The sequence below is a fragment of the Notolabrus celidotus genome, chromosome 6 (genome assembly GCF_009762535.1).
Source record: "Notolabrus celidotus isolate fNotCel1 chromosome 6, fNotCel1.pri, whole genome shotgun sequence".
Taxonomy (NCBI): domain Eukaryota; kingdom Metazoa; phylum Chordata; class Actinopteri; order Labriformes; family Labridae; genus Notolabrus; species Notolabrus celidotus.
This window is the reverse complement of record NC_048277.1, coordinates 5,683,597-5,696,208: the sequence shown is the minus strand read 5'-3', so window position 1 is coordinate 5,696,208 and position 12,612 is coordinate 5,683,597. Positions and strand designations below refer to the sequence as shown.

The following is a 12,612-nucleotide window of genomic DNA, read 5'->3' as shown; positions in this document are numbered from 1 at the left end:
ATTATACATATTACAATGCATTTAAGAAAATAAAAGAAATTACAAAGCTTTATTTCATGTGACAATATAAGTAGCTATTGATGAAATAATATGATACATAAAAAAGGATAGAAAAATAAAACTAATAAACAAGGAAATAGGATAAATAATAATGATAATTCTCTTTGAAAAAATCTTGTATTAAATCTAAACATTTTAAAGAGTCTATGAAGTATTGCAGTCAGTGGCAAAAATTGAAAAGCATGGGTGAGATTTATTTAATTTGGATTTAAGTATATAAAACTGATCATTATGAAAAGATTTATCAATTGTTGCAACTTCTTATTTTCACTTTCATAATATAAGATAATGTTTTTAGGGTTTAATTTAATGTAACTGTGCAATTCACAAAATTGGCAACACAATTCTCTACATCCCCCCAGAATAATTTAGTTACTTGGCATTCATAAAATAAATGCCTTATATTGTCTTATTCCTTTTTGCAGAAATCAAATTAGTTGCTTCTTTCAGCAAATTTTGATCTGTAAGAATTTGTAGGAAATATATATGATGTATTCTTTTATATTGTAATTCTTTACTTTTATTAGGAATAGTAAAAGTGTTCAATAACAGCCATGTATATTGTCACTTTATGTTTAATAAAATAAGAGTATAAAAATAAATTTCCCTCGTGGAGTTATTTTTCGTTAACATGTTATACAGTACCTGTTATTGATCATCATTGATTCGTTTTCAATCACAGGAAACGTCATAACTTGCTTAATGCATTCTGATTGGCTGGTATGTCTGTGACCAAAACTTAGCCTGCATTCACTGTCTGCTCGGATCTTTGGCTTTTCCAGGATTGAAAGCTGTTTGCCGAATTATTTACAATCTTTTTTTTTTTTTTACAATGGTGGCAACGAAGATATTATTTTATATTTCTCGCTTAGAATTTGTTTAAGTTACTTAAATATACGGCAACTAACGGTTATAATCAAACACCACATCAAAATGTGACATGTAGATTCCTTGCTTTTAGTCGCTATTATTAAACATCACGTTTCATATGATGGTAAATTTTACCTTAAAATGCTTTTATGGCAAGTCAGTCCGACGCGAGGGGTCGTTTACGTGATATTTCTAACTGGTTACTCATTTTTCCGTTTTTTCTTACAACACATGAATGCATCATTAAAGTGTGTTCATGATCATAGCGTTTTATCTGGATTTTAATCCCCTTTATCTGTGTTTAGATTACTGTCAACGATTATTAATGTGCTACTTTTAAGTTTGTCCACGTATGAAAGTAAAATAGCCCCTTTATCGTGTTCCTTTCTTTAAATAGTCCCAGGAGTTACAGCACACATAAACCTGCATGCTTTCTTTCTGTTCCCTCAAGTCCAGATAAGGTCCAGGTCCAGGCGCGCTCTGAAGACGTCTCCTGGGTGGCGTGTTCAGGACTGACCAGTTAATGCGTCGTTTCCCCGTCTGTAGCGTGCAGAGTATGAAACAACTAACATTTGGACTGACCTTTGTTCGACAGTAAGTGTTTTTGACAGTCATTTCTCATTTGACCAAGCTTTCCAGTATATGTGTGTGTGTGTGTGTGTGTGTGTGTGTGTTGGATGAGATAAGACATGCGCACTTAACAGGTGCTGTACAGTCAAAATGTTAATGCTGCCTCTGTGTCAGACCCTCAGCATGCACGTGACAGTTATTGGAGAGTTATTAAAGATCAGTTTCATAAGGAGAGAAAGTTTCACGACACTTGGTTCAGTCTTTGGACACTGCAGTACCCGCGAGTGACCGCTAGATGTCAGGCTTCATTAACTAATGAGGTGTGTTTTCTGATCAGGCACATTATTTTATTGTTATAGTAACTTTTGAAACTGCTGTAAACAAGTGCATCAAAAACAAAGACAAAAGCAAGATGACAAAAATGCAAAAAGCAAATGAAATAACAAAGAGGGATAAAGGTATCACACATTTTACCAGTAAAAGATCAACCATTGAGACAAAAAACACTGTGAACTAAATATTTTAGTCCGTGTTCTTTTAGTTACTTTTTTTCTGTAAGTGTAGAAGAACTCACAGTATTACATTCATTATCTACTTAAATTAAAAAACAAGTAAAGGAAATCCACTCTTCCTTATCTGTGTTTTTATGGATCCTAGGAAGAGCCAATAAACTCCAACCGTCCAGATTATATGGGTACGTTTGTCACATGAGAAATGATGCAAATGAGAAGAAGAAGAAAGAAGAAGAAGAAGAAGAAGAATTTTATTTGTAGAGCACTTTTCAAAAACCAAGTTACAAAGTGCTTCACATGGGCAGCAAAATAAAACAGGCAGTTCATTAAAACACATATAAATGTCTTTTAAAACATATTTTAAAAGACATACAATTCCCCTAAAAGAACTCTAAAGGAATACAATTATTTTAAAATATCTTCCTGAAGACGATTAAAATAAAATAAAATTCATATAAAATCAGGAAAGGCTCTGCGATAAAAGTATGTTTTAAGAAGGGACTCAGCAGACACTGATCTCAAATAAAACCAGGAACTGTATAACAAAGTAACCAGCTGTAGTTTTTATAACTGATTGCTCAATTAAGTCAAATAAGAAACAGACACTGAGGGTTGCAGTTCTATCTTTGGTTATTTATTGTAAATTATTGTAAATCAATACAACAATCTATAGATTAATTAATGGGGAAATAAGTTGCAACTCTGGTTGATACAGCCACAGCATCATTTAATGTTTAATGATTAAAATAAAGGTTAAAGCCAGAAAACTTTGAGGTGTTGACTTTAATCCTGCACCAACAGCAGGAAGGCTGAACGCGTTGCAGAAAAGTCCTTCACAAGAAAGGAAGGGAATCTATATCCATACATATTCAGTATATTAATACAGCCTCTGTCATTAAAATATCAATGATGTGAACTTCATGTTGACATTTAAAAATATTTTCTTTCCTGCAGTGGGGAAACACGATACAATAAAGAAGGCCTTCTGCAAGGTACATATAAAATCAGTTATAAATCATTACTGTTGTCCTGCTTCCACTGAGTCTTATTGTCACGTTTCTTCCTCCACACAGGCCAGGCTATCGACTGCCCCTTGTCTGAGACCGGGCTGCAGCAGGCTGAAGCTGCAGGCCATTACCTGAAGGAGGTCAAGTTCAGCAATGTGTTTGTCAGTGACATGCTGCGAGCCAAACAGGTACCATGCTTCAATTTTACATATTACAAGATGAAGACAGTGAATGAAAATGCCTGTTTGTAGTTATTGTTTGCCTATTGTTGCTTAGTTTATATTTATAAATCATGACAATCATCTCCTCATGTCTCTGAAACAAGAAGTTTATGCTCTTCCCAGACTGCTGAAACGATAGTGAAACACAACAGCAGTTGTTCTGGTCTACAAATGGTGTGCAAGCCTTTACTCAAAGAGAAAGTGAGTATTATTTCTTGTGTTATATAACATCTTAAAGCCTTACCTTCAAACATTAATATAAAATATATGTCCATATGACTTGTTTTAGAGCTTCGGGACTGCAGAGGGGGGACGTGTGCAGGACTTCAGAGAGATGGCAAAGGCAGCCGGTCAGACCGTTCAGAGCTTCACGCCTCCTGAAGGAGAGACTCCGGAGCAGGTGAGGCTGAAATTGGAGTGCTGCAGAAGAGTCTGTTATTTAATTATTCCTCATTTATCCTTCTCCTGTGTTCTACTGCTTTAATTTGTCTGCCTGCGCCTTAGCTCTCTTATTTGTTGGAAGTGCATTGTTGAATGTAACATTGTCACAAAAGGTGCTTTTCGACAGCAGGAACTTCCCCTAAGATCTAAGGACCTTTTGTGGAACTCTGTACGTTTTTAGATTTTATACAGGGTTAGTCAATCTACCCCATGAAAAGTCCATGCTCGGGGGAGTAGTGCTTCCCAAAGGCCTAGGGACCTGCAATGCTAAACGTTTCTGATTGGTAGATTATCTGAACCCACAATCCACAATAACATCAGACACACCTGAGATTTACTGGATTTATTAACTCTTTTTATTCATCCTGTGATGGCACCAATGCATCTCTGTCAGCTCCCGGTGTTACAGTCTAAAGAGTGACCCTGGCGGTGTTGGTGTTTGTTGAAAAACGGAAGGAGTCCTCTGGAATGCATCATAGTTACTTAATATATTAAAATGTCAAAATATAGTCATTAAATAGTATTTAATGATAATCTAAATCCAAATGCATCTGGCTGACGGTCTCCAGTTAACAGGGTCACTCTTTAACCCGAAGCTCCGGTCGATCTCTGCCTTTAAAAATCCCTCTTTTTGCTTTAAGTCAAGCATTTAATGCATTTTGAGTCTGCTTTGGACTGATTTGCATGATCTACACTTGACCAAAAGAACCATTTACATGCTTGAAGAGAAGTTCCTGGTACTTCTGGTGGAAAAGCACCTAAAACTGCTCAGCTTAAAATAGGACAGAATATCATGCTTATGAAAAACACTATGTTCTCATATAATCTGTTAATTCATCCACATGTTTAAAGAAATGAAATGAAAAGTTTTTTAAAAAATTGTCATTTTCACAAAGTGTTTCCTGGCCTCAAAGATGAAATAATGCCTGCAATATGATTCACCTTCCTTTGGTTATTATACTTTTATTATATTTCAGCACTAAATTATATAAAACAAAACTCAAATAGAAAGCAGATGAATGATGTTTCTCCAGCAATCAGAGGAGCAATGACTCTCTGAAGTCATGGTGAACACAGATCTTTACAAAATCATCTCTGTGTCTTATAAATAAAAATAAAAATAAAATATGCTATTATTGTCCAACAGCTGCAAGTGTTTGTCCCCTGATTAAAAAGTCTCCTCTCAGCTCTGTTTTATTTGTCTTGGAGGCTGTGTGGGAGGACAGCGTGTGTGTGGGGGCGTAGGAAGGAAGGATGTTCTATTTCAAAGGAACCTTGTCAGGCTTCATCTATTAGACCTTGGCTTGGACGTTAACTCTGGTCAAACCCAGTACGTGATCAGCACATGATGATGATGCAGCAGATAAACAAAGATAGATTTGACGTAAGCATGCGGCGCCCCAATCAGTGTCGGCCTCAGGCCTCCCTCCCAGCTCTTCTAAATGTGTTACAGGTGCGTCAGGATGAGTTGGCATGGGTCAGGTTGTGGCTGTGTTGTTTTTAATATATTGACCCTTGACATTTATCCTCCACAGTTGCACATGGACACTTTTTAATGATATGCTGGTAGAGCAGGAGAGCAGTGTAAGAGAGGCGTGACGGTGTTTATAACAGGTTTTCTTTCTGTTCAGGTGAAGCAGCGGGTCAAAGAGTTTCTGGAGAAAATGCTGCAGCAGATTGGAGCTGAACACTGGGATGACAGAGGGGAGGAGGAAGCCTCTTTATCTGCTCCGCAACACACTCCTTCTGTGGAGGGCAAAGCAGACGATGGGGTCAGTGGTGTCCCAGTGCATACTCTTGTTGTCACCCACGGGGCCTACATGTGTATCGCAGTACGCTACTTTGTGGAGGAGTTAAATTGCTCCGTGCCTTCAGGCTCTGACAAAGCACACATGTTCTCTTTAAGTCCTAACACGGGTCTGTGTCGGTTTTTACTAACCATGAGGAAAGAGGACGAGAGATTCGTACTGTCAGAGCTCTGCTGTGTGTTTGTGCACAGAGGGGACCATGTGAAACAGTAGAGGCTTTATAGAAACATACAGAAGATAAGAAAGAGGGGGGAAGTATATGATGGATGGACAGCACTTTCACAGTTGTTCAATAAAAGCATATAAAAATCTGAATTGAGGTTAGGATTAGCTGCTTGTTTTTAGTGGCAGTGTAGTAAAGTTGAATCATCAGCATGGACTTCAGTGCAAGTAAATATCAAGAACAGCATCATAAGTTTTAACGTTGGCTTCTGAGCGCTGTGTCGTGAGCGCCTTCATTTTAATGTCAGATAGACGGTTTGTGCTGGAGGGCATTGTCATCATCACCTTGTTACTGCCTGGCTGTTCATTGATGTCAAAGTGTGCTCTAATGAGTCAGTGTTTCTATATTTATCCTCTCTGAGCTCATAGATCTTGGTTAGAAACACAAGTGGAACTGGAACATTGTTGACTCTTTGGAAATCAGTGACTCGTCATTGTTGTGAATTAACACATCGGTCAGCAAGGACAAATGCAGGACACCAAACCATGCAGAAATAGAAATATGCATGTGAAGGAATGCATGTGCAAAGTTATTCACCCATTGTGTAATACAATGATTATAAATAATGCTTTTAATACCATGATAGAGAGAATGTACAGTGAGTAACTTTTCAGCTGCAGTAGAAATAACTTTATCAAAGGCTGATGTGTGAGGACATTTCTATCACCTGTGTCTGTGTCAGCGATATGACCGGGAACTTAAAGCATTCTTTTTCCGATAACGATTTCATGATCCCTTCCTCTTTTTACTTCGTATTTACCGACTTCACATTTAAAACTATAAACCTATCAACATCTTGATCCTGTGTCTTTGACTCTTTTCTTCTCAACATTTTTACGATAAACATGATTTAGTCTAGACATCTTTTGTTTTAGGTTTTAATATTTTCCAGTTACATAAGCAGTCGGCTGTGTTCATAATGAGTGAGTGAGTTTGGTGGCCTGTCTTTGGAAAATGATTTGTTGGTGGTCAAAAGACGGGTCAACAGTTTAAGTGTCTCATTGTGTAGTGTAGTCATCATGTCTGTGACCTGGAATATTTAAAAATGAAAGATAAATGTGGACACTAGAAAAAAATATGAATGTAAAGAAGAGGACAAGATATTCACTTCCATGTCTTCTTTTTCCAAAAAGAAAATGTAGTCAAAGAGGGAATAGTTTTTGGACACATCTTCTCATTCAATGTTTTTTATTTATTTTAATTATTTTCAACATTGTAGATTAATACTGAAGTCATCAAAACTATGAAATAATCTGGGTTTGCCATAATCTGGATTACAACAGTAGTCAAATAGGGCTATCCATTGTGTACTAACCCTACCTCTGAACAACACAACTGATGGTCTCAAACACATTAAGAAGGCAAGTCATTCTACAAATGAACTCTTGACAAGGCTCATGTTAATTAGAAACCATTCCAGGAGACCACTTCATGAAGCAGACTGAGAGAATACCAAGAGTGTGCAAAGCTGTCATGAAGGAAAAAGGGGGCTACTTTACAGAATCTAAAATATAAAACATATTCTGCTTTGTTTAACACTTTTTTGTTCATTCAATAATTCTATATATGTTATTTCATAGTTTTGATGTCTTCGGTATTAATCTACAGTGTTTACAATCATTAAAATAAATACAAACCCTTGAATGAGATGGTGTTTGCAAACTTTTGACTGGTTGTGTATGGGATGATAGATTCCCACCTGTCTGTGTCCGGATCATTCCTCTGTGACACCATTTCCTCAAATCAGACCCCAAAAGAGGTTTCACACTCTTCTCCAAGAGGTGACAGTTTTTCAAACACACAGACAGCGATCCAGAAAATAGTTGCCATTTATTTATCCACATCAGAAATAACACAGCATGAAATATATAAATAATAAAAAGTATGCTAAGTAGGAAGTCATTTCACACAGCTCAATAAATAAATATCCTTTCATTGCGGTTCACAGTTGGTGTCCGGCACCTGACATCTCTAGATCTCGTGTTTCCTTGAAAATGTAGATTTTTTTTTTTTTCAGTAACAAAAAAATGCACTTCTTGATTTTAGTTTAGTTTTTAAACTCTGGTCATGAGACTTTACTGTATCAACAAATGTGTTTATAAATATTCATAATTACTTACAGATTACACATACTAAACAAACATTGCCACATCTGGCCCATGGTTTAAAATTTAACTGACAAAGGAGGTTAAAGGACAGCAGGACGCTGGACCAAACTTGCTGCCTGATTATGTCAAATGTTGGCAAACCTTTCCTTCATGTGCTATTCAAACAGAGGCCTTTGGAAGTAGCTGTGATGTAACATGGAGGCCATTACCAATCATCATCGTTCCATGAAAACCAGCTCTGGAAAACTTTAGCCAAATAGTCTATAAAAAAGTGATCACCTTTTCTAGAGTGTGTAAAATCTGAATGTTTTCATCAACAGATAACAAGGACTCTCTGTCCGTCTGACTCTACTGTCAGTCACTCTGAGACTCACTGACACTGCAGTCCACAAACCAGGAGTAGAAGTCACACACAGAGGGAGGTCTCATGACACACACTCCCAGCGTCTCTTGATATCAAGTTCAGTGTCTTAGTCTTGTTCTGCCCGTTCTGCTATGTTAGTCTTGACGGGGCTGACGGGTCCATTGGATTGTAAAACCCTCAGGGGGTCATCACAAGACGCGATGGTCTCTTTGGAGACAGCTCCAGTTTGGTCCTGCTCGGGCTGCCTCTGATCTGCATCTTTGTGATCTTTGGAAGAGAGTGAGGGATGTGACTCTGTTTGTAGAGGATCTGAAGGGTTCACCTCCTCACTCCTCCTCTGTCTCTTAACCAAAGTACCCAGGAGCCTCTGCACCAGGGGGGATGGAGGTTCAGGTGGCTCCTGGTGAGAAACTCGCAGCTCAGCTGCTTTGAGTGTGAACAGTCGAGCTCCACTCGCCGAGTAAAACACGTCATGGTCGTTGTCAAAATCTAACCAAATGCGTTGGAAGAGACAATCCTCTCTGTTCTTTTGTTTCTGAAAGACAGGAAGTTGTAGAAAAACAGAAACATTGAGCGTCACCGTCTCTGACCTGTTTCTTGACTTCATTGGATTAAAGTTTATTAAATGAAACACTCACAGAGTTGAACAGCTCTCCCTCTCCGTCCATGCACACAAACCGCTTTCTTCTCAAGTCAAATATTGACACGAAGTTGCTTGTTTCTCTTCTTACTGGCAATATCACTGTAAGGAAAACAAGTTCAAACATGCCATCAGCTCAACTCGAAAAGAAAACCCTCCATGTGTTAAATAGAGTGTAAGAACATGTTTCATATATATGCTTTAGTGGCTGTGAGAAATCAAGTTTGATTGATTAGACATGAAAAAAGACTGCATGCAGAATTTAAAAATGATCAGTTAAGTATAATCATACATAATCGTAATCATGGTCTTATAGAACATCTGTTTACTTCACTTTATTGAACATTTGGCTTTTGTATTTTCTCTTCACATTTTAGGAAGCACTGCGCTGCCCTCTGATATCTTAATTTTCAGATGAAACTCTGAAATGAATGATCAGAAAGTATTTTGTTTTCTGAAATCATTAAATCATTTAGAATAAAACACACCATGAGCTCATGACAGAGGCCCACTTACCCAGAGAAGGTCTGTGAGTCCCTTTTCTTTTTGCTTCACTCAGCTCCAAGTAGAAGTGTCTCATACCAGCAGATGCATCTGCACGTGCTCCTGTGTTGCTCTGCTGAGGTGGTACTAGTCGCTCTGGGTCCTGGAGCCTTGGTGCACAATCCACCGCTAAAGACACAGCAATCAGCACGAGTAGGAAGAAAGCCGGTTGCATGATCAATGGGGATGCCGTGCTTTCTTTACCACAACAGCACAAATGCTCAGGTTGCTGTGTGGGCAGCTACTGGAGGAGGAGAAAGTCCAACAGGTCTATTTAAACAGGGGGTTGATAAACTGGCTAACTCATTTACCAAAATGACTCAAAGCTGGCCTGTTTTCTCTCTGCGCGCTGAGCTGGAACTCCTGCAAGCTCTTACTGGCAAATAAAAGTTTACCTGTGTTAGAGAGCTCAGAGCATTTCTCAGCAGACAAACTCCTCTGTGCCACAGATGGAAACATGTTCACTGAACTCTTTGTTTAAACATCAAGACTCTAACACAAAGATTTATTAACCTTTGACTTAAGAAAGAGGAGGATGAAGAGACGGAGAAGAAGAGACAGGGTGATGGAGATAAGATGACTCAGAACTTCAAAAGGAAGTCAGGTAAGAGGTTTGGAAACTGTCCATATTGTGTTATTTGATTTTATGAATTACATTTGTTTAAGCCAGACTTTGACATTAATGTTCTGACAGAGTAACATGAGAAGTTCACATGTGTAATTCTAACCTAAACCTGTGTTATAAAGCAGAATGACCACTGATGCAACTTCTCAGCTCAGGTAGAAATGATGAACGGTTAATGAATATTGCATTTTGTTGAGTCACTTTGGACTGTCATCCAAAACGGAAGGATTCATACCTTACTTATTAATTAACTGAACATACCTTCTCTTCTCTTCACTTCCTCTCACATGATGTGCTGCTAAGAAGAGCATTTTAAAACTCATTTCTGGCAGGTAAAGCTCCTGACGTTAGGATTTGTTTAAATAATGTATTAAAAGCACCAACAGGTATTCTCAAGACCTTTCCTTTCTAGGCAGTTAGATAACAAATGAAACAGACGATGGTCAGAGTTACACTACCAGTAAAAAGTTTGGAAACACCTTTTCATTAAAGGGTTTGTATTTATTTTCATTATTGTAAACACTGTAGATTAATACTGAAGTCAACAAAACTATGAAAGAACATATAAGTAATTATTGAATGAACAAAAAAGTGTTAAACAAAGCAGAATATGTTTTATATTTTAGATTCTGTAAAGTAGCCCCCTTTTTCCTTCATGACAGCTTTGCACACTCTTGGTATTCTCTCAGTCTGCTTCATGAAGTGGTCTCCTGGAATGGTTTCTAATGAACATGAGCCTTGTCAAGAGTTCATTTGTAGAATGACTTGCCTTCTTAATGTGTTTGAGACCATCAGTTGTGTTGTTCAGAGGTAGGGTTAGTACACAATGGATAGCCCTATTTGACTACTGTTGTAATCCAGATTATAGCAAAACCAGATTATTTCATAGTTTGGATGTCTTCAGTATTAATCTACAATGTGGAAAATAATTAAAATAAGTAAAAAACATTGAATGAGAAGGTGTGTCCAAACTTTTGACTGGTAGTGTATGTCTGCTGAAAAGCATTTCTTTCTTTACCTCAGAAGAAGTGCTCGTCTTAAACCCAAGTCATCTTTCTGATCATTCATGTTTTGAAACCCTTTGAAACTTAATTCTTATTACATTTTGACTAATATTTTTTTTTCAGACAGTTTTGACATGCTTCAACATTCACAATGACCTGCTGTGTGCTTGAGTGATTATATGGAAGCAAATTTACCTTTGCATTAAAATAATTTGATTTGAATAGAGCAATTAAATGCATTTAACAGAACATAAGATAAGATACGTTATTTTTTATTGGTTCCTCATTGGGGGAAATTATTTTGATACAGCAGCTTACAACACAGGGCAGGGGAATACAACAATGTACTCACATAGTTAAAAAATATGATGACAATAATAATAGTAATGATAAGGGTAAAAAAGAATAGAATAGAATAAAATAAAATATAGAAAATATTACAGATATAAACACACTATGTACACTTCTATCATATGAATAGATGTAAGGTAAGTTATTCACAGATAAAATTGCACCAAGTCATTGAAAAACATACACAGTATGAAAAACACAGTGTGATTCAGATGTAAGATGGTAACAATTGTTTGTCAGTATGAATAAAAAAAAAAATGCTTGTATTTAAGAAACTATACAAATACAGAAAGATACACGTTTTTATTTTTAAAATAAGAACCCATGAAATCAAGTCTCCCTAAGATGCAGATTCGTATCTGTCACAGAAATTCACTTTTACATCTGGTAAAATGTTTCTGTCTCTTCTCAGATTCACCATAAGAGGGCGCTACACACTCACCCATGGGTTTTCATGGACCACTACTTTATATGTCACAGTTTGTTACTATGTTACTATGTTTACAGCTTTTCTCAGTCGTGTTGGCTCATTTTTGTTAACAGTCTTAACTTTCTCTAAACTGTTACTTCAGTCCTCACAACAATATGATGGTACGTCTAACCTCTACTGCATGTTTGCTAAAGGTCATGAGACACCCAAATATTTCATTTCCACTTCAAAGCCGAGTTTTTCTGTCAGTTGCCACCAAAATGAAAAGTTGTTTAGTTATAGTTCAAGCTCAAATGTAAAGATTCTTCACTGTGACAGTCACTGATTTCATTAAGATGACTGACACAAAATTACTTCCTGTTGAAAAAGCGAAAAACCTCCTATGACAAAGAAGAAACAAACACTCTGTACCTCCTCACAGTCGGCTATGTGACGCTTTAAGTTCTGGTCCTCGTAGACATCCTTTCGGTCTTGATGGTCTAGCGTTAGTCTGGGGATTCTGAATGCTCCAGAGAAGAGTCTCCAGGTGTGGGTCATCTGTCCCCTGCATTGATCAGCTGTGACGTCCTCACATGCAGCACTCATGGCATCCATCAGAATCATCTGATGCTGTGGTCGATTGTCACTTTCTCCTCCTCTGGGCTGAAAGGCATGAGCGTCTAACATGACTGATTTCTCATCCATCACTCTCCTGGCAGGTGTTTAGTCCCTTAAATGTGACAAACATCACTAACTCTCCATGTCTCAGATATTTATAATGTGACTGATTTGGATCACTGAATGGATCATTTTGTGTGTGATGCTCAAAGGATGAAAGGATGTGAAGAGTTATAAT

At 37.4% G+C, this 12,612-nt stretch overlaps 2 protein-coding genes across 2 annotated transcripts; one reads left to right on the top strand and one right to left on the bottom strand.

The window, feature by feature from the left end:
* The first annotated feature begins 1,157 nt into the window (after positions 1-1,157).
* Positions 1,158-6,512, top strand: tigara (TP53 induced glycolysis regulatory phosphatase a). Its single transcript, XM_034686420.1, has 7 exons — positions 1,158-1,288; positions 1,382-1,524; positions 2,967-3,004; positions 3,086-3,207; positions 3,364-3,441; positions 3,530-3,640; positions 5,313-6,512. Exons 2-7 carry the CDS (start codon positions 1,454-1,456, stop codon positions 5,700-5,702), a joined length of 810 nt encoding a protein of 269 aa, XP_034542311.1. The 5' UTR covers positions 1,158-1,288; positions 1,382-1,453; the 3' UTR covers positions 5,703-6,512.
* A 1,351-nt stretch (positions 6,513-7,863) lies between these two features.
* Positions 7,864-9,542, bottom strand: LOC117814874 (fibroblast growth factor 23-like). The gene is made up of 3 exons (XM_034686424.1): positions 9,341-9,542; positions 8,823-8,926; positions 7,864-8,719 (listed from the first exon to the last, which is right to left on the bottom strand). Exons 1-3 carry the CDS (start codon positions 9,540-9,542, stop codon positions 8,291-8,293), a joined length of 735 nt encoding a protein of 244 aa, XP_034542315.1. The 3' UTR covers positions 7,864-8,290.
* Positions 9,543-12,612: the final 3,070 nt, after the last annotated feature.

Bases quoted from the DNA above. Each gene is read 5' to 3' on its own strand.
- LOC117814874 (XM_034686424.1), bottom strand. From the start codon at position 9,542: ATGCAACCGGCTTTCTTCCTACTCGTGCTGATTGCTGTGTCTTTAGCG. The intron at 8,927-9,340 runs GTAAGTGGGCCT...TTTTCCTTACAG, and splicing joins GACTCACAGACCTTCTCTGG to TGATATTGCCAGTAAGAAGA. The intron at 8,720-8,822 runs GTGAGTGTTTCA...CCTGTCTTTCAG, and splicing joins AGGGAGAGCTGTTCAACTCT to AAACAAAAGAACAGAGAGGA.
- tigara (XM_034686420.1), top strand. From the start codon at position 1,454: ATGCGTCGTTTCCCCGTCTGTAGCGTGCAGAGTATGAAACAACTAACA. The intron at 3,005-3,085 runs GTACATATAAAA...TCCTCCACACAG, and splicing joins TAAAGAAGGCCTTCTGCAAG to GCCAGGCTATCGACTGCCCC. The intron at 3,442-3,529 runs GTGAGTATTATT...GACTTGTTTTAG, and splicing joins AGCCTTTACTCAAAGAGAAA to AGCTTCGGGACTGCAGAGGG.